This window comes from Mixophyes fleayi, chromosome 1, assembly GCF_038048845.1.
Source record: "Mixophyes fleayi isolate aMixFle1 chromosome 1, aMixFle1.hap1, whole genome shotgun sequence".
In the NCBI taxonomy this organism is placed as follows: Eukaryota; Metazoa; Chordata; class Amphibia; order Anura; family Limnodynastidae; genus Mixophyes; species Mixophyes fleayi.
The window spans coordinates 77,223,594-77,243,598 of record NC_134402.1 but is presented as its reverse complement, the minus strand read 5'-3'; the positions used below and the strand labels follow the sequence as shown (position 1 = coordinate 77,243,598).

The 20,005-nt window shown below is 39.1% G+C and overlaps 1 protein-coding gene across 1 annotated transcript in view; it reads left to right on the top strand.

The window, feature by feature from the left end:
• Positions 1-20,005, top strand: part of WWC2 (WW and C2 domain containing 2) — a 166,518-nt gene that overhangs the window by 84,097 nt on the left and 62,416 nt on the right. Inside the window, exons 3-5 of the mRNA XM_075197254.1 lie at positions 14,743-14,946; positions 17,057-17,133; positions 17,555-17,634. Of these exons, the coding sequence (XP_075053355.1) occupies positions 14,743-14,946; positions 17,057-17,133; positions 17,555-17,634 (361 nt within the window). The remainder of the gene's footprint in view (positions 1-14,742; positions 14,947-17,056; positions 17,134-17,554; positions 17,635-20,005) is intronic.

The following is a 20,005-nucleotide window of genomic DNA, read 5'->3' as shown; positions in this document are numbered from 1 at the left end:
TTTTTAATGTTTGTGGGTGTCTTCAGTTAGGATGACCGGTGTCAGTCAGTCCGCGTGCCTCCAGCAATGCTGCAGTACAAGTTTTTATAATACTTGTAAGGTAAATGCAGCTTTTATTAGCGCTAGACACATAAGGTAAAAAGAAGTTAGATTACCGTAGATGGCTGTAGGGTGTCTGTTTCACACGACAAAAGTGACCTAGTGTTATTTTCACACATTTTGTATATGTAGTCTCCAGGCTTATTAATAATACAAAGCTGGAGATCACTCTGTCATGCTGATTGCGTTAGAATAACAGACTGGAAGCTTTAAAAGGAGGGTGGTGCTTGAAATCATTGTTCTTCCTCTGTTAACCATGGTTATCTGCAAGGAAACATGTGCAGTCATCATTGCTTTTCACAAAGGGGGCTTCACAGGCAAGGATATTGCTGCTAGTAAGATTGCACCTAAATCAACCATTTATTGAATCGTCAAGAACTTCAAGGAGAGAGGTTCAATAGTTGTGAAGAAGGCTACAGGGCGTCCAAGAACGTCGAGCAAGCACCAGGACTGTCTCCTAAAGTTGATTCAGCTGTGGAATCTGGGCACCACCAGTGCAGAGTTTACTCAGGAATGGCAGCAGGCAGGTGTGAGTGCATCTGCACGCACAGTGAGGCGAAGACGTTTGGAGGATGGCCTGGTGTCAAGAAGGCCAGCAAAGAAGCCACTTCTCTCCAGGAAAAACATCAGGGACAGACTGATATTCTGCAAAAGATACAGGGAATGGACTGCTGAGGACTGGGGTAAAGTCATTTTCTCTGATAAATCCCCTTTCAGATTGTTTAGGGCATCTGGAAAAACGCTTGTCTGGAGAAGGAAAGGTGAGCGCTACCATTAGTCCTGTGTCATGCCAACAGTAAAGCATCCTGAGACCATTCATGTGTGGGGTTGCTTCTTGACCAAGGGAGTGGGCTCACTCACAATTTTGCCTAAGAACACAGCCATGAATAAAGAATGGTACCAAAACATCCTCCAAGAGCAACTTCTCCCAACTATCCAAGAACAGTTTGGTGATGAACAATGCCTTTTCCAGCATGATGGAGGAGCACCTTGCCATAAGGCAAAAGTGATAACTAAGTGGCTCGGGGATCAAAACATCAAAATTTTTGGTCCATGGCCAGGCAACTCCCCAGACCTTAATCCCATTGAGAACTTATGGTCTGTCCTCAAGAGGCAGGTGGACAAACAAAATCCCACAAATTCTGACAAACTCCAAGCATTGATTAGGTAAGAATGGGCGGCCATCAGTCAGTGTGTGGCCCAGAAGTTGACTGACAGCATGCCAGGGCGAATTGCAGAGGTCTTCAAAAAGAAGGGTCAACACTTCAAATATTGACTCTCTGCATAAACTTAATGTAACTGTCAATAAAAGCCTTTGACACTTATGAAATGCTTGTAATTTTACTTCTGTATACCAAAAAGGTCTAAAAACATTGAAGCAGCAAATTTTGTGAAAACCAATACTTGTGTCATTCTCAAAACTTTTGGCCATGACTGTAGGTGCATTTGACATGACTGGGACAGTGAGAAATGTAGCCACATCTGCGAATGGCCAAATTACACTAATTCAGGTGTCCTGTTGTATAATATTTTGAGTGCGTAGGAGCCAGTGCTGAATATAATGTTTGGCGCATTAGCTAAAACTTACCTAATGTACCAACCTTAATCATCAAGTCGTGTGTGCGTTTGATCTCCTGGCAGTTATGGTAAATTATTTTCTACCTAGTTTTTTGTGTCTGTTGTAGTGACCGTAAACTAAATGATGCAATTATATAACCACTCAACTTGGTTCGTGGTGGGGTTTCTTTTTTTCAGAACCATATAAGTCTGTGGATGTTGGATAGGTAAAGTCACTGATTAAAGGGGTTATACACCCGCTGATACTGATGTGCTTTTTAACAGCTGCCATTGGAAAGTTTGAATGGAAGAGCATGTGCTCACTGTTTTAGTGGGCTGCTTATAGCCAATTTTATATCCCCTTCTATGGCAGTAAACGTACACTCCTCTTTTGAAGCAGGCAATAAATGACAAAAACAGCATTGGCAATTGAGTGTGGGCAATTACTTTATTAATAATTTGTATTTATTTATTTGTGCATTAAACCTAAGTAGGTACAATTTCATAGTTGTAAGAGCAACCAGTAGCTGAGAAAAACTGACCTAGATGATTAATTCTTCTCTTATGGACCCCTATACATGTGTGACATTGTTTCACATATGAACTACAGAAGAGTCTGAATTAAAATTTTTGACAGATGTCTGGATTGCAAAGCAAATGTTTACACTGCTGTATTCTTCCTTTCTACAACTCCTTAATGCTGAATTGGATATCCATATAGACTAAGTCTAACATTTTTTCACATCAGTTTACAGTGTTTCAGGTTTTGTGGAAATCATATTTGATTAAAAAAAAAAAATCAAACTACGTTGTGGAATTTTTCAGCTCTCTCCTATCTATGGAACTGTTGGAATGTGGTCTCCTGCGAAGCTTGTGACATCTTTATCACAAGATGATTTAGTGCATTCTCTATACTACAGATAACTTGACATATGATGTGTGTAGATATATGCTGTACTAGGCTCCCAGAGCTTTTTTAAAAACACTTTTTTTAAACTTTTGTCTATTTAGCTAGCAACAGAGTTTTCTTCACACAGAGCCCTCTGAACATAAAACCAATTAACAGACCACATTGTGTTTCCTAAATGGCAAATTACTTTTTAGTTGATGACTGATCGAAAGCAAATCCCGCCGAATAAGGGAGAGATGTGGTGGACATCGTTCTCCTTATTAAAAGGAAATAGTGGGCTGAATATTGCTCAGTTGGAAGGTTAACTAACTGGACTATTCATGATTTATGGCATCTATTCTAAGTTGCATTAAGACGGTTAACAGTATTTATCAAAGTGCAAATAGTGACTTTTTTTCATTTTATGACACCTGTTATAAGTTTGACCACATTTTTGAATATTAGGCGCCATAAACCCCTTTCTCAAATGAGTAATATCCCACTACGCATTATACGTATTCTATATGCACTGAGCTTTTCTATGCAGACTTAACTATTTCACATTAATTATTTCAATCAACTTGATAAATTTGACGTTTGTGCTTGGATAAGTGGTCGAATAAAAATTGTTTGTGTAGTGCTATTCAGCAAAAGAAATTAAGATTAAAGGGATTTCAACTTAATTTTTTAAAGCCCTCTGATGGACAAATACAAATAATGTGTTATTGCATCTTCCTCCAGCACTGTTGCAGTTTTGATATTCATATGTGAAGTCTTTGAAATAAAGCAGTCAGATGCAAACCATTTTTCTTAACCTCTGTCTTGTATAAAAATATGAACATTTATACAAAAAATGGAATAGAACCAGGTTCCTTAATGTTCTTCCTAGCTATGTAATCACTTAGTTTGTCTATAAACATATACCAAGTACTTCTAAAACCAATGAGTCAGGGCTGAGAAATGGGCCTCTGTGTTGGGTTACAATCATTATAAACACACTTTATATTCTTTAACTAATTTGTAAACCTGTATTATTTTATTAACAATAATGCAAATTTATGTCACTAGTATACTACACAAAGGAATACTACATTTATAGTATTGAGGTTGTGTAGGACTGCAAATGTCTTACTAGCAATTAATGTTCTTAATTTTCCATTAGAATCTGCAATTTCCTTTTTATACGGTACCATATTCCTGGTATAATTCCCTAAAGTAACAGCAGTCCATCTATAGATTCCTAGTACTGCTAAATAAACTAATTTGAAAAGTGTGTAAACTCTTATAGACATTAATACTCCATTCATACTGCATAAAAAACCCGTGTTTTTGCCGGGGCAAGCCCAGACGAGCCGGGTTTAGGTGCAGTATGAATGGTGTTAGTGAAAAATTCGTGATTTCGACCCGGGACTTTTGGTGGGGTAATTCCCAGGACCTACCCAGGTCGCCTGCACTATGAATGGTGAGACCCGGGTTTTTCAACCTGGGTTTCACCAAACACAATTATAAAGTTTAAAAAAAAAAAAAAAACACATCACAAGAAGAGCCAATCAGAGCTCCTCTTGTGATGTTGCCATGGAGACCCGGGCAGACCTGTATTTCGGGCTCTCACCCGGGAGTTTCTCTCTGTGGGAGCCTCTGTCCCCCAGCAATATCACGGGTTCATATACCGGGGATATTGCCGGGGCAACAGTATGAAAGCGGTATAAATCATACTTTCCTGCTTTCTCTGAATATCTGGGAGGCTCCTGAATTTCAGGGAGTGCTCCCGGACTCCCGAAACAAGAGGCATCCTGACTGATCCCGACTGAGGAGGGTCTTAATGACGCAATTTCCATCATCACGCTCCCCCCTCACTTATGCAATGCCGTGAATATCGATCGGCCTTTCACAGCATGGGCGAGGCCACACAATGGGCCCCCCCCGTGTATTTTCCACCTGGTCTTCCCTCCGAGACCTCCCAGAGTGGGAGTTATAAAGGTAGGCAAGTATGCATTAAATCAAAGTATATCAAAGCCATTGTATAATTGAACAAATGTATTCATTCGACTGTCCAGTGTTGAGGCGGGGTCAAGGTTCTCATTCCTCGCCTCTGAAAATAAGAAGTGGAGGAAATGGGGTTAACCGAAGCCTAATTCTGATGTGAATGAGTTCTCTGTACAGCGCTGCGCACTTAGTGGCGCTATATAAATAGATGATGATCTAGGTTGCAGTCACTGCTTTACAGACTTCTGTGTTTTCCTTCCGGGTACATACACCTTTGTCCCAATCTCCATACAGTCCCGCTAGCTCCTATTGTCACAGCTTTGCCCACTCCCTCTAGAGTGTATGCTCTGCTGAACAAGGCCCACCTAGCCTTTGTTTTCACATCCGCACTGTTTTCGTCAGCCTTAATGTATCTGTTCTTTCATATGTATGATTATTTTTATATATGATTTGTTTTTACTTTTGAGTCCCACTAGTTACTATTGTCTTTTGTTTTCTATCTTTTTTGGCACATACGACTAGAGGTTTATTTATTGATTGCTAGCTATGGGTTATGTCTTTTACAGTTTGTGATGGAAGGGAAAAATATATTCCATCACCTACTACATTGCATTATAACACAATGCCTGTAAACATTGCTGCAATTTACGTATACTTCAGAATTGTTACAGACTCTTAATTTTATAATAAAGAATAACAGGGAAAGACATATGGATGAACATATAATTGTAAATGTCCTTAGTAACGTAATATATAAATTCCCACCATATATTATACACACTTACTATTAGACCACAGAGCGACAAATATTGTAAAGATAATTTTTTGGTTGTAAACAATTGTTTGACTGCTGGACGGAAATCTCGCCACAACATGACAAAGCAACAAGTCTTATTCTCTAAATAGCTGGGGGACATTGCTGCGTGTCCCCCAGCTATAGTGCCACCCACTCCAGGCAAGTTTGCCTAGTGCTGGTTATGTGAAAATCAGGGGGACCCCATGCATTTTGTTTCCCAATTTTCGCGTAAACAGCAGTAGGCTGGCAGCACTAGGGTTAATAGTGGCTGGCCAGGGGACCCCACACTTTTTTAAAAAAAACTTTTAACTATTTTTAACACTTGACAACTGCCGGACCTCTGGCTCTATAAGCAGGGACAGTGTAACAGTGATGTGTTTACTAATCACGCTACTAGATGAGGAGCGTTTGCTAAACACGGGAGTTTTTGACATTGCAGCAAATCACCAGAGATGACCAGCGATCTTTAGGATCAGAGTAAAAATCGTCGTTTAATACATCTGGTGGCCTTGGGACTAAAATCGCGGGTTATCATTTTAAAATGCTGAAAAAAAATCGGACCTTGATGCATTTACCCCCTGGTGTGATTTCTGCTCTTCAGTATGGAGTGACACCCAGCTTTCACAAACTATGAACTATGATAAAAAAATTTCCTTTTTGAAGCTCATATTTCTATATACCTGTATAGGCCTTCAAATGCTGTCTTTGGCTGCAAGAATATCAAGCTGTGACCAGCCCCACAAAGTCTATTCAGGTGTCCAAAAACTTACTCGTGTCAGGATATAGCTGACAGCATGGGCTCTTTGAAGCTGCCACAGGTGACACTGCTATTTTCTAACATGGGGATGTGCAGAGTCACTGAATACACACACAACAGACTTTCTGACTTCACATTTTACACTTTAGTAGCTCAACCTGTCATGTTGTGTCTTGGTTCTGTTTTCTGTATATGTAATGTATGGCGCTGCGGACCTTTTGTGGTGCCTTATAAGTCAAAGATAATAATAATAATAAACCTGGCAATGGATTTAATTGATATACCATATTTAGACTGCAGTTATGATTTCGGCCTTACTCCCCGCAATTATGTGATGGGTTAACCCTTAGAAATCACTGTAAAGTTCTCGATGTTCACGACTAAATAAATAAATATATATATGTGTGCTGCTTCAAGAGTCTCTGTACACTCTTAATGAGTGTTGAGAGAGATTTTTTTTTACCCACTCTTGATGGTTGGTATGGGTATGTAGGGTTGTGGTCACAGTTTGATGTATTAGTGTGCTTGGGGGCAGGTGTCAGAAACTGATATACAAGTGTGCTGGTATCATCATCATCATCATCATCATCATCATCATCATCATCATCATCTATTTATATAGTGCCATAGTGATAGGATGGATTGGCTATGCCACCCTATCGGTTGTTGCTGGGAATCAGCTGGGCTTGCTTTGCCACCATCCCTTTTCGTTATTCCGAATATGCCCCTCCTGCAACAGTAGGAGGAGCCTGCTTGCACCACTGGACTCCTTTATGGTGTCCAGAACCACGTTCCTTCTGGGTAACTGTCACTGCTAGTGTACTCCCGTGCTGGTACCCCTGACCGCTTACTATGGATCAGGGTGCTGTGGATGGATCCCCTCTGGCAGCGGCAGAGCGGTGGTACTGGAAAGCTGTGTCCAAACCTCAGCCGGAGGACGGATTAGATTTTAGGGTCTAATCTGTAGGTCACAAGATTACAGCAATATTGAAAAAGTTGTCAAGCAGGGTCTTGAAGCAAAGAGTGATGTTTATTTAGCTCAAGTGTCCTGACAAGGACAGTTCCACTGATTAAAGGTATCAGTGGTCAGGTCAGAATGATACATTTCAGTTTACAAGGGCTCTCTTTTTACATAGTTTTAGACACAGCCTCACAGGTTAGTTTTACAATCAAGATGCAACCTGTTTACCCAAACATAGATTTACATGCAATGCAAAGCTACCAATATTTATGCTTATCTGTGATATCCTAAAACCTTGCTGTGACTTCCTGCATTTTATCTTGGACACAGTGGACATCTGACAGCAAGTCTAATTGCCCTTTACTTTCCCTTAAGGGGTATTGGACACTCACACCAAAAGGTCTGATCAACATGAGATTAGCATGGGTGCTCTCTTCCAACAGTTGCAGAATACACATTTCCTTCAAACAAAAGAATTCCCCTAGAAAAGTTGCAAACAAGGCATTTCCTTACACAGATATGCAAAATACTTTCTAAACAAAGGTTTATTGTATCAGATAAATATATTAGAAATAATGCATTTCCTCTAGCAATGTTAAAACAAATGAGTTTCTTTCCTGGTCTCAGAAATAAAGATCTATCTTACCAAAATATACACAATATAAAAAATAAGTGCATTTGCAATTATATAAATAAGCGCCCTGCGCTATTTCCTTTAAATAAATTAATACCATTAGTTACTTATAAATGATTCAGTCGCAGTTACTAATTCTGCAGTGCTATCCAATGGTTGGTATAATTATATGCTGGCGGCAAATGGCTGATATCTTGTGCTGGGTTGTTCACGGCTGGTATAATAGTCTGCAAGCCGGCACACTGCTAAGTTAATAGGCTGGTCATTTTCTTTTGTCATTTATTGCCTGCTATAGTTGCCCACTCTCCCACTATGTCTGGAAGACTCTTTGATTAGGGGAAGACCTCATGGACTCCTAGGAGAGTAGGCAGTTCTCCTGGAGAGCTCTTAACTGCAGTAAGGTGGGGAGGGATTTGCCGAGGATGACACAAAGTGAGCAGAGATGAAAGAAGCAAATCACATTCATATACTCTCCATCATGTGATTCGCGTAATCGAGCCTCCTCCCACATCTCTCGGAAACAAGCTATTAAAAGTATGCAAGTATGTTTTAAGCCTGATCTGCTGTTTCAACATGCTGTGCAATGGAAGTATTTTTGTAAAGTCACACCTGTTAATGTGCATAGCCACATCCCAAATCTTTTGTATGTGGCTTGATAAGAGATAGTGTGGGCCAGTAGATATCCTTTTCTGAGATCTCAGAAGACAGTGTATTAATTGGAGGAGACTTGAAAGCTGGTTGGTCCTCATTTTTTTGTCATTGCTTGCATACTTCTGGTTCAGGTCTAAGGGATTAGAGTTTTGCACATAAGTCTTGCTGATATTTCCTGTTCTAGAAAATATGTACTCATTTACATGGCTCCTCTTATGCAAGAAGCATTTTCTTTTACCACATTTGTCGTTGTTGCTGCATGCTTCCCAACTGTCCTGATTTGACCTTTGTCCGGAGTGTTGGGAATGTTTGGAGATATGTCGTGCTTACTATATTGAGCGAGTGCCGCACAAGTGAAGGGCCTTTTTAAGGAAGGTTCAAGGGTCGATTTTGGAGGGATTCAAGGGTCTTTTTAAAGGATGTATGAAGAATTGGGTCCTAGGTAGAGTGCACAAGTTATCCAAATTTGCACTTGGACAGTATTTGAAGGTACACTGTAATGAGGACTACTTGAGACAAGGAGTTGCAGATCTTGTCATTTTGTAGAACATGTAATTCTGGCCACACACACATGACTGATTATAAGCCTGTTTGTTCATCTTTTGAACGCACAAAGACTCCAATCATTTTGGAAGTGATATAGCCATCTGGTCCGATCTTGTTCAACCTGACCACTTATGTAACCTTCTTTTCTGTTACCTGTTGAGGGGAAAACTCTTGCAGCATCAGTAACCGAACCAAAGCAAAATTGGGGAGAGGGGGGTGAGGGGGTACATGCCCCTTGATCCCCTTTCTCCTGGACTCATGTTCTTGTGTTATTTAAAATAAAAATAAAAATAAAAAGCTTTGTGTTTCCTTAATCCCTCTCCTGTTCCGTATCTGCTTCGGAGATCTTCACAACACTTCTAGAAGAGGGTTCTTTGAAAGTGTCTCCATGATGGTTCATTAATTGTGCTGCAAGGAATAATTATAATTGAGGAAAGTTAATGTTGAAGATAAGGGGGTTATGATGATTGGCTTTGATTATGAGGGTGCCCTCAAAATCTTAATGAAGTTCATTTTTATTTTTTACTCAGAATTGGATTAAACAAACATGAGTGACAAACAAGGTTGAAGAGATAACAAGATAATAGAAACCAAGCATATTCACAGTATTTTTAAAAAAAAAACAAACCAAGAACCACATATAAAGCAAAATGGAGCTAAAAATACAGACTGAGTGATTCACATGCAATATATTAGGAGAATACAGGACGGGGCGTCGCTAACTGCGGGAAGAAGTGTCTCAGAGATGGCACCAAAAAAAAGACAAAAGAGGGGGAGGAGCAGGCGCGGGATTAGAGAATGTTACTTATAGAGCCAGGAGGTCCAAAAATGATGGAAATTTTCCTCCTTATCATGCAGGTGGAAGGTAATTTCCTCCATTCTGTCTATGAACCAGACATAGGCATTCAAAGAGGAGATGCAGGGAGGGTCAGCCTGTTTCCACGATTTTGCTATCTGGCATCGTGCTGCGGCCAGTACATGTGAAGCTTGCTTAGTTGAGTGGGTATCTGTATCCTGGGTAGGGTAGCAGAGAAGGAAAGATAATGAGTTTCTGAAAGGGCATTGGAAGAGGGAGAACAACAGGTTGCCAACTTTGTCCTAAAAGGATGAGATGACACTGGGCACCAGATGTGTATGAAAGTGCCAATATGACGGCAGCCTCGCCAACAAGCAGGGGAGAGTCAGTTGGATATATTTTAGCAAGCCTGTCGGGTGTGAAGTACCATCTATAATAGACCTTGTAGGCATTTTACTTAAATGAGGTAGAGATGAAGCAGAAGGCAACACTCGATCTAATAGTCTCCCAACAATCCTCCTTCGGTGTGTGCCCAGGTCTCTTTCCCATTCCCTCTCGTGCCTATTCCCATTGTACAGCACAGCAGACCCTTTGTCAGCACCTTATAAATAACCTAAATTAATATAATAACAACAACAACAATAAGGCCATGTAGAGCTGTTATGAACGTTTGTTGCTGGAATACACTATTGCTCTGTCAGCCATAACATGCTGGAATATGTAGTGTCAGCTTAGGAGTAGCAGGTTGTCTTCCTCTGCCCTAGGCTATTATTCAAAGGGAAATATATAAAGTAGAGCTGAGCGCACTCGGATTTCTGAAATCCGAGCCCACCCGAACGTTGCCGATCCGAGCCGGATCCGAGACAGATCCGGGTATTCCCGCCAATTGCAAAACTGAAACCGAGGCTCTGAGTCATAATCCCGCTGTCGGATCTCGCGATACTCGGATCCTATAAATTCCCCGCTAGTCGCCACCATCTTCACTCGGGCATTGATCAGGGTAGAGGGAGGGTGTGTTAGGTGGTCCTCTGTCCTGCTATATCTCGTGCTGTTCAGTTCAGTTCAGTTCAGTGCTGTGCTGTGCTGTGTTGTGCTCTGTGCTCAGTCCAGTGGTGCTGTGTCCTGTGCTCTGTCCTTCTAAGGGCATTGTTATTTCACCATTATTCTCAAATTATAAAAAATTTCAAAAAAAGTTATAAAAAAAATTACAAAAAAAGTAATTATAAAAAAAAATAAAAAAATCCCAAAACAATCCTGCAGTATAAGTCCATTGGTACTGCTATATTACAAAGTTCACTCATTCTGCAGTATAAGTCCATTGGTACTGCAATATTACAAAGTTCACTCATTCTGCAGTATAAGTCCAGTGGTACTGCTATATTACAAAGTTCACTCATTCTGCAGTATAAGTCCATTGGTACTGCAATATTACAAAGTTCACTCATACTGCAGTATAAGTCCAGTGGTACTGCAATATTACAAAGTTCACTCATTCTGCAGTATAAGTCCATTGTTGTTACTGCCATATTACAAATTTCACTGATTCTGCAGTATAAGTCCAGTGGTACTGCTGTATAACTCCAGTCCAGTGGTACTCTCCTGTGCCGCAGATAATTTGTAAAAGCTTTGCCGAGTGTGTGTAGTTATGTATCACAGGTTTTAAGAAGACGCACAACACTGACAACCTGTTAGAGAAACTGAGGGAAATCATCTTTCTGTGGCTCACCCCACTTAGACTCTCCTGGGGATTCGAATAACTGCCATTTCTAGTACTACCTTCTTTCTATATATAAAAAAAAAAAAAAAATGTCATTTCTATTACAACGTTAATTGTTTGTGCAGTCACAAAAAAGAGGAACTGCGCCCTTAACTGCTATGTTGGTTTTAGACGTCCATCCGGTGTCCGCCATCTGTGCACTGGAATTCAGACCAGTTGAGGGTTTCATTATTATATTGTGGGGACCACTCCCCTACGCAGTCCAGATACTTTTTTGGTGGAATTCAGACAAGTTGAGGGATTTTTTTATTATATTGTGGGGACCACTCCACTACGCAGTCCAGATACTTTTTTGGTGGAATTGAGACCAGTTGAGGGTGATATATTGTGGCCCCAATACCAAATTGGGTACCGGGACCACTCCACTATGCAGTCCAGAAAGCTACCTCGGTGAAACGTTTTGGACTAAAAACAATATTGTGAGGTGTGAGGGTGTTCAGAATAGACTGGAAATTAGTGGAAATGATTGTTATTGAATGTTATTGAGGTTAATAATAGCGTAGGAGTGAAAATAAGCCCAAAAACTTGATTTTGGAACTTTTTATGCTTTTTTCAAAGTAAATCCGAATCCAAAACCTTAAATCTGAACCAAAACCTTTCGACAGGTGTTTTGCGAAACAAATCCGAACCCAAAACATCAAGCAAATCCGAATCCAAAACACGAGACACCAAAAGTGGCCGGTGCACATCCCTAATATAAAGCCTGCTAGCTTGTAGTAAGTGAGTAGGACACAGTGGCATGGATATAGGGGTAACCACTCTAGATGACAAAGTATATGTGTGCGTGTGTATGTATATATGTGTATATATATATATATATATATATATATATATATATATATATATATATATATATATATATATATATATATATATATATATATATATATATAATATATAATATAATATATAATTTTTTTTATTATAATATAATGGTCTCTTTGCTTAATCCAGATTGCACTGGTTCGGTACGTGTCAAAGAGCTAATATTTTCACGCAGTAAATATTCTGTATGTGAAACCTTAGCTACTACATACTACAGCCATATAGCTGTTTTCAAGTAGCTGAAAAGGTCATCTCATAATGAGATCAATAACATGTATCACTGTTTGTGTATTCAAAGTAAATAATACAGTGGACATTCCTACGTGGTGTGAGGCTGCAGAAACTTGAAAATATTGACTCAGAAAATTCTTTTTGTAGCAATAGATTCCTAGAAACCTGTAATACAAGCTTCTTTTTTTGCTTTTTGAAGCTTGCACTTTATGTTGGCCTGTTTATTTTACTTTCTTGCCTAACAATGATAACATTCCATTTAGAGATGAAGGGGTAGATATAATAACACTTCTGTAGAGGAAAAGTAGAGGTGTTGCCCATAGCATCCAATCAGATTGCAGCTATAATTTAATCTAGTGCATTCTAGAAAATGATTGCTAGTTACTATGGGCAACACTTCCACTTTTCATTTTTAGAGGTTTAGTAAATCTACACCTAAAGTGTATCTCAAAAGAAATTTATGAAACTACTGTAAAAGATGTATGCATAGCTGGAAACTGTAATAGTGAGGCTTGTGTGCCTTGATGTGGCACTTATTAAACATAAAAAACATAATGCTTTCCAAATCAGAGCAACATACATTTTTATATAGTCTGCCATGAATCAATGCACTGCTTATATATGCACACTGAATTTAAGCACAAAACAGTAGGTTACGCAGGGGTTGCATTATCTATACTAATCAACATCACTTGGTAACTTTATGTCATACTTGCCTTGTATCTCCCAGAAGATAGGTCATAAAAGTTGGCAAGTATGAGTTACGTGGTGTTTAACCACAGATACCATAGCTTCATTCTGATAGCCTATGCTTAATATTACAGAGGAGGTATTTCCACTTGTGACAGTGATGAGGACAGAACAATTCTTCTACAATCTTCCATTTTTAGCGTGCTTATAATAATTGCCTATCACGGTAAAGAAATAAAATAAAATGGGAAAGTTGCATAAAACCAAAAATCACACACATGGTGGAATAGGCATACATCCTCATCATCACCATTTATTTATATAGTGCCACCAATTCCGTAGCGCTGTAAAAAGAATATTTATCATTCACATCAGTCCCTGCCCCATTGGATCGTACAGTCAAAATTCCCTAACATACACACAAACTAGGGTCAATTTGTTAGTAGCCAATTAACCTACCAGTTTGTTCTCCCCGTGTTTGCATGGGTTTCCTCCCACACTCCAAAAACATTCTAATTAAACTATATGGCTGCTATCAAATTGACCTTAGTTTTTCGGTCTGTGTATATTAGGGAATTTAGACTGTAAGCTCCATTAGGGACTGATGTGAGTGAGTTCTGTGTACAGTGCTGCGGAATTAGTGGCGCTATATAAATAGATGATGATGATGATGATTTAACTCCATAACTCTGACCAGTATAATTATTTATTGGCTCTTTTTGCTAATGTTTGTGACAACTTTTTTTTTTCTTTCCTCTAAGTAAAGTATTATCTGGAAAGTTGTGATAGATGGTAGAGGTAGATGACTGTTAATGAATTAATGCAGCTTGTAGCTTTTTTAATGTTATGTATTCTCCCTGACAAATCCAGTGCTGGATCTATCTCTTAAATGGTTTGCTATCTTTGTGAAGGCGATTTTTATTTAACACACACATGATGTGGTGTGTGATTACGATCTTTATTGTATATGGCTTATAAAGCCTCTTCAGTGTTTCAGTGTAACTCATTAGACCTCTGCATGGATCCAGTAATAGAGATGGATGGTTTGTGGAACCCTGGAGTATTTTGTATCTTGCTCCATAGGGAAATGCTTAACTAGACAGCCTTGCTGAATACCAAAACTGTTACCTTCTAAACTGATTTTATCCACTGCTTGTGAAAGGAGTTTTAATATACATAGATTGATATGGATATAAATATATAGATATTAAAATCCCTTACATGTGAAGTAGGCTTCTGTGGATTCTCAGCTGATGTGGCACTAAAAGTACCAACATGCCTTAAACACATTAATAGCAAGTTATTATCACAAAGAGATTACTTTAATTTTAGAAGTGCCATTTTAAAACACAATGCATATAGTATTGTTATAAAACTGTGCAGAATAAAATGAGGATACTGTGTTCAAGACATTTTCTATTTACTACTACATAAGGGTGTTTGCCTTTTACTACCTACTTCAATGAAGACGTTTTTGTACATTATTCTTTCCAGTTTACCGTGTTCTGTTTGTAGCTGTAAATGTGTTTTGGGTTGTTTTTTTCTAGAAACCACACAGATAGAAGATCCACGTAAGTTATGGAGGAAAGAACAAGAGTGTATGTTGAAAGACTATCTTATGGTGGCACAGGATGCACTAAGCACTCAGAAAGAGCTTTACCACGTGAAGGAGCAGAGGTTGGCGCTTGCCCTGGATGAATATGTGAGGCTCAATGATGCCTATAAAGAAAAATCTAGCTCACGTACTAGCCGTAAGTATGTAAGGTGTTGCCTGGACAAATAGGGGTTATGTATGGTTTACCTGCAGCAAGACCCCTCTATCTGCCGGTCTCTGTCTATAAAGTAGGTTCATGTGGCAACACTCATTGGAAAATATACTCCATGTGGCAATGTATAGCAATAATAATCGTGCTTAGTTATGTGAACAGCCTCATGGCCTACACTTCACTTATCATTTGAGTTCTGCACAAGGTGAGAAAGGCGTTGAATGCTCACCTGGTACATCCAATTGTCTGTATGTAGTCAAATAACAGGTTGTTTACAATCAAACCAACATCAGTCTGTTGGAGGCTGATGTCATATGAGCTGAAGCTCTCTCATTATAGAAGGTCATTGAGCAGTTCCCCTTCTTTTTACACCTGGAAACCATTGCCTTGATAAACCCCCTTAGGTAGAGTTATATGTGACACATTAATTCAGTTACCTCTGGTCAGGTATTCCACCCATAATGTCTGCCAGGGTCCAGCAGAGTTCTCCTGGATGGAGACTGTGGACTGGAGGGATGCAGAAAACAAGTTGATGTAACCACAAGTTGATGTAATTTTGTATTTACTTAGTTGGAGGCACCCCCTCACATTATATTACTTATTTTGAATATGATTCATGTGAGGTATCCAATCCCTTGAGCATCCTATTTCTTTTGTTTTACGATCTGGTGGAACACTGAATCCTCATAGAAGTAATATTTGGCTTAATACGAACTGGATTTTCAGTTTTGATTGGAATTAGCCATTAACCCCCTTCACTGCTGTGGCTTTCTTCACCCGTTTGCTGAGCCACTTTTTGTGCTGGTCACATCCCAACATCAGTATCAGTAATTTGTTTATGCAGTACCCAGACAAAGTATACTTTTATTTTCAGAAGACTTTGAATTCTCAGAAAACACCATTAGTTTGCTTATAGCTCCTGATATGGCAAAATAAATCTACCTAAAATATATATTTTTTTTTATTGAAATTGCAAGATTTGTGTAATGTTTTTTCTAAACATCACCAATAAATACGGGTTTTTGCTTTGCCATCAATTCACGTTTACAAAACGGCGAAAAACTGCATTTTACACATAGTATTTATTAATAGAATATGCACTTGAATATGGTGATACATTTTTTGCACTTGAATGAAATGCATAAAATGTATAGGAATAATACCACTTTGAAAACTAGGACATCAAAGGAGAGTAACCTGGAGTTTCATGAAGCTAGGATGGGAGAAACCTGGGCCTTGTAACTCCCCCAATTTTCTAGACTTCTCTAGACTCTTTCTGTAGCCTAGGGTATGGTGATTAAAAGTGAAACACAGGACTATCCTCTGTCAAATGATCACCACCATTTCTTGGAGCCAGGATGGATGAGGTCTGTGCATTGCAACACCCCTGCCCCATCTCTGGCCTTCTTAATGTTTTCTTGATCATATGTAATACCCAAACAATAAATACTAAGAGGCTATAGCATTCAAAAGTGGGTACCCCCAAGCTTGATGCCTACAGTGGAGATCTGGGCTTCATAACAGTGCCCTCCTTCATCATCCGTGACTTCTTAATGCTTTCTGTAGTGTAGGGTATTCTTGTCTGATGATCACCAGACAATATATCCAAAGGAGATACATTGTTTGAAAGAGGGAAACACTCCTTTTTCAAACAAGGTAATCCCTGAGTTTCTATGTGCCAGGATGAAGGATGATGGGCACTTTTAGTGCCCTCCTCCCATCGCTTGACTCTTCAGATTTTTTTCTTTAGTGTGGTGACTTGCTCTATGATGTCATTGTGTACCGACTCAATGATGTCATAATTTGCTCACACTTCCATGGATCCACTGACAAGACACACTCATCTGTTTGGAAGGTTAGGAACGGTGAGTATTATTTATAACTTTAAACCCCGTAAGTGCCAAGTAGAAGTGGGACCTAGGCCATAGCACTTTAGGGGTATATGTGGAGGACACGTCCCACTTGTTCTTAGCACTGAATGTGTTTAGCAAGTAAGTTTAGATTATTAAAATATAAGCTTTCTGAGTGTGATTTCTGCTGGAAAATTGTGTTTATGGAATATTTTATTAAGCTTTGTTTGGTATTTTGTTTTTAGTATTTTCAGGCTCATCTTCAAGTACCAAGTATGATCCCGATATCCTTAAAGCAGAGATCTCCACTACAAAAGTCCGGGTAAGCTTTCTACTTATGTATTTGTTACTATGGTTACTTAACAAACACAATTTATCTGGTTTGCTTACCTTGCATCGCTAATTATAAAATAGACTACACTGAGATTAGTGATGTTACAACAACCTAACATTTTCAAAGCCTCATGGGTAGTCCTGACCCTTGGGGCATTGCAGACCCTTGTGCTGCATTTTCTGGCATCTATTCTTACGAGCAGTTAAAGGAGGGCAGGTAAGCAGGTGGTCCAGGAGGGGCAGGTAAGAACCTAGTCTCTGCTAACCCCACAAATGGGCAGAGCAAGACCAGGTTCACATGTCGCCTCACAGTAGGAATAGCCCTGTCTAATCTGCTCATGCACTCCGATTTACTAGTGCAACTTGCACACTGACCAACACTCAAGCTGGTTCATTTGTTTATTCACTAGGTTAAGAAACTAAAGAGGGAGCTGTCACAAATGAAGCAGGAACTGCTGTACAAGGAGCAGGGATTCCAGACACTGCAGCGGTGAGTTTAGGCTCAAATCATTGTTCTGTCAACAGTCATCATGTTCAGTCATCATCTTTGAAAAACACAGTGCTCCCCCATCTCTTTCCCACTTAGTGTAACCTTTATATTTAGGATTTGTAGAAAAACAAAGTATCTTCCGTCAAAATCCATGAGATTCCAGAACTTTTCTTTCCTTGTAGTGCTGCTGATGTGACGCTTTTTATGCAGAACTAACAAAAGTCTGGAAGCCATAAGAACAGATAATAAAACAGAAATTAGTTCTACATCTAAAGTCTAGTCCTTCACATGTCTCCTGACGTTATGACATTCACAGTTATTTGTACATATTTGGGGGGGGGGTTTGGTTATTTTTTTTTATTTTTTTTACCACTAATGACTTGATTCTTTCATTTAGTTTGAAATAAACCCTTTGAAATTAAAATGTCACAGGAATTTATCTTTATGTTTGGTATTTATGAAGACACAGGCAAACATTTTATAAAGCCAGCAACTGCGCTATAATCCTGTATAAAACTAACCCTTAGACAGTATAGATTAATGTAGTTTCTGCTAATAAATGTTATTTATAAACATGGATGGAAAGTAAAACAAATTGATATCATCTATGTGCATAGAATCCTTTTAACTGTTTCAATTTAGATTTGTCTCACTGAGAATTGACTTTTTAAAGTTCAAAAAGACAAACTTAAAAAGCTTGAAATCGGTAGCAACAGAGCTGCCATCTAACAGGAGTCCATGTGACTGAACAAATACATCCACAGTCTGCTCTTAAATTACTTTTGCTAATGCATCAAAGCATGACAACATTGTATTTTGTCTAGCTACAGCTACTCATTAAAGGTTAATATCGCCTATGGGCATCCCACTGTTTCTGAGATTTAGAACATTGAGATTTAGAACACAGTTATAAACACACATTACATTCTTGAGAAAATTGGCTATCAAATGGGGCCCCTCCCTCCCTCGCTGTCTTGTGCTTCCTGCTGTAATGAAGAAGGTATTATGTAAATCAGCTGTTAGTGTGACTTTGCCATCCTGTGGCACTAATCTTCTGAGAACATCAGAGGTCTATTTTGATAGCTGACGGACTTCTTAAAATTTGAAATATGATCCTGCCAGTACATGGAAGATTTACTCTCTCTTTAATACTTATGAACATTTATATTTGCCCAGAAGATGACTGCCTTCATGCAGACCTATGTAATGTGGACTTTAGAAACCTGTATACATTTGCGATACACTATAAGCAGTGGTGGAAGTGGGCTGGTATATACCATACTGCCACTTCTACTACTGCCTTCATTGTAAAGCTATTACGTACCATTCACTTATGTTTTCCATGCCTCCCTTTCTACATTTCCACTTCGACCACTGACTATAAGTGTAATAATTGTTTAACTATATGTGGTCTTTCCAAATATCTGTTGATGTGGAATATTCTTGAAGATGGTACTATTTATACTCAGTGCCCAAGCCATTTAGGATGGGTCTCAATTATACTTTTTTTTTTTTTTTTGCGTATATTAACATTTTGTACAATTCCCTGTTACTGTATATCTCAATTGTACATTTTCATTGTTAATTCAGCCGATTTACACCTAATTGGGCAAAAATCACATCATGTTTGGGGCCAATAAGGCAGTTGATCCTGATGGAGCACTATCTGGACGTATGTGGTATGGTCAGATATGGTACAGTCATGGTCTGGCCTCAGTAATGGTGCCCTGTCTAGTCTGTGTTCCGCGTGAGTGCCAAACGTCTGAGTCTTTCTTGGTGGTTGAGCGCAGTGGGTGGTTGGTCCTGTGTGGGCAACTAGAATGTTTGGACAGACTGTAAGTACAGTGCTATAAGTAAACACAGTAATATACAATTGCACTTTCTATACAACGCTACACTGGACATCATTGTTTTTCTACTTGCATTTAATCCTCTATAAATGTCACCCTTCCCTGCACAAGTAGAAATGCTAATAAAGATCTGCTCTTGGGATTTTTAAACCTATTTTTAAGGTTTTCCTTGAAGAGGTCAGGGAAGGCAGCAGGACTCTTTCTATGGCCTAGATTTGGGGCGTTTGATTTAGGCTCATCATATCTACATTTTGCAACAAGCTAAATATATCGCCATTAAATTCTACATCTTCCGTGTCCTTCCCTCGGTGCTGGCCTAAAGAGACAACTGCTTTGCGGAAAGTCATGGAACATTGTGAAAGTCCGTACAGCAATTTTCAATTCAATTATTTTTCAACATGGTTTCATTTAAATCGGAAATGATTTGTTTTTCTTTTTATAGCAGTTGACTTGTCTAATTGCTGTTATACAGTAGCACATCTGTGTCTGCTCGCTACTGTGCAGGAAGGAGGGGAATTTGT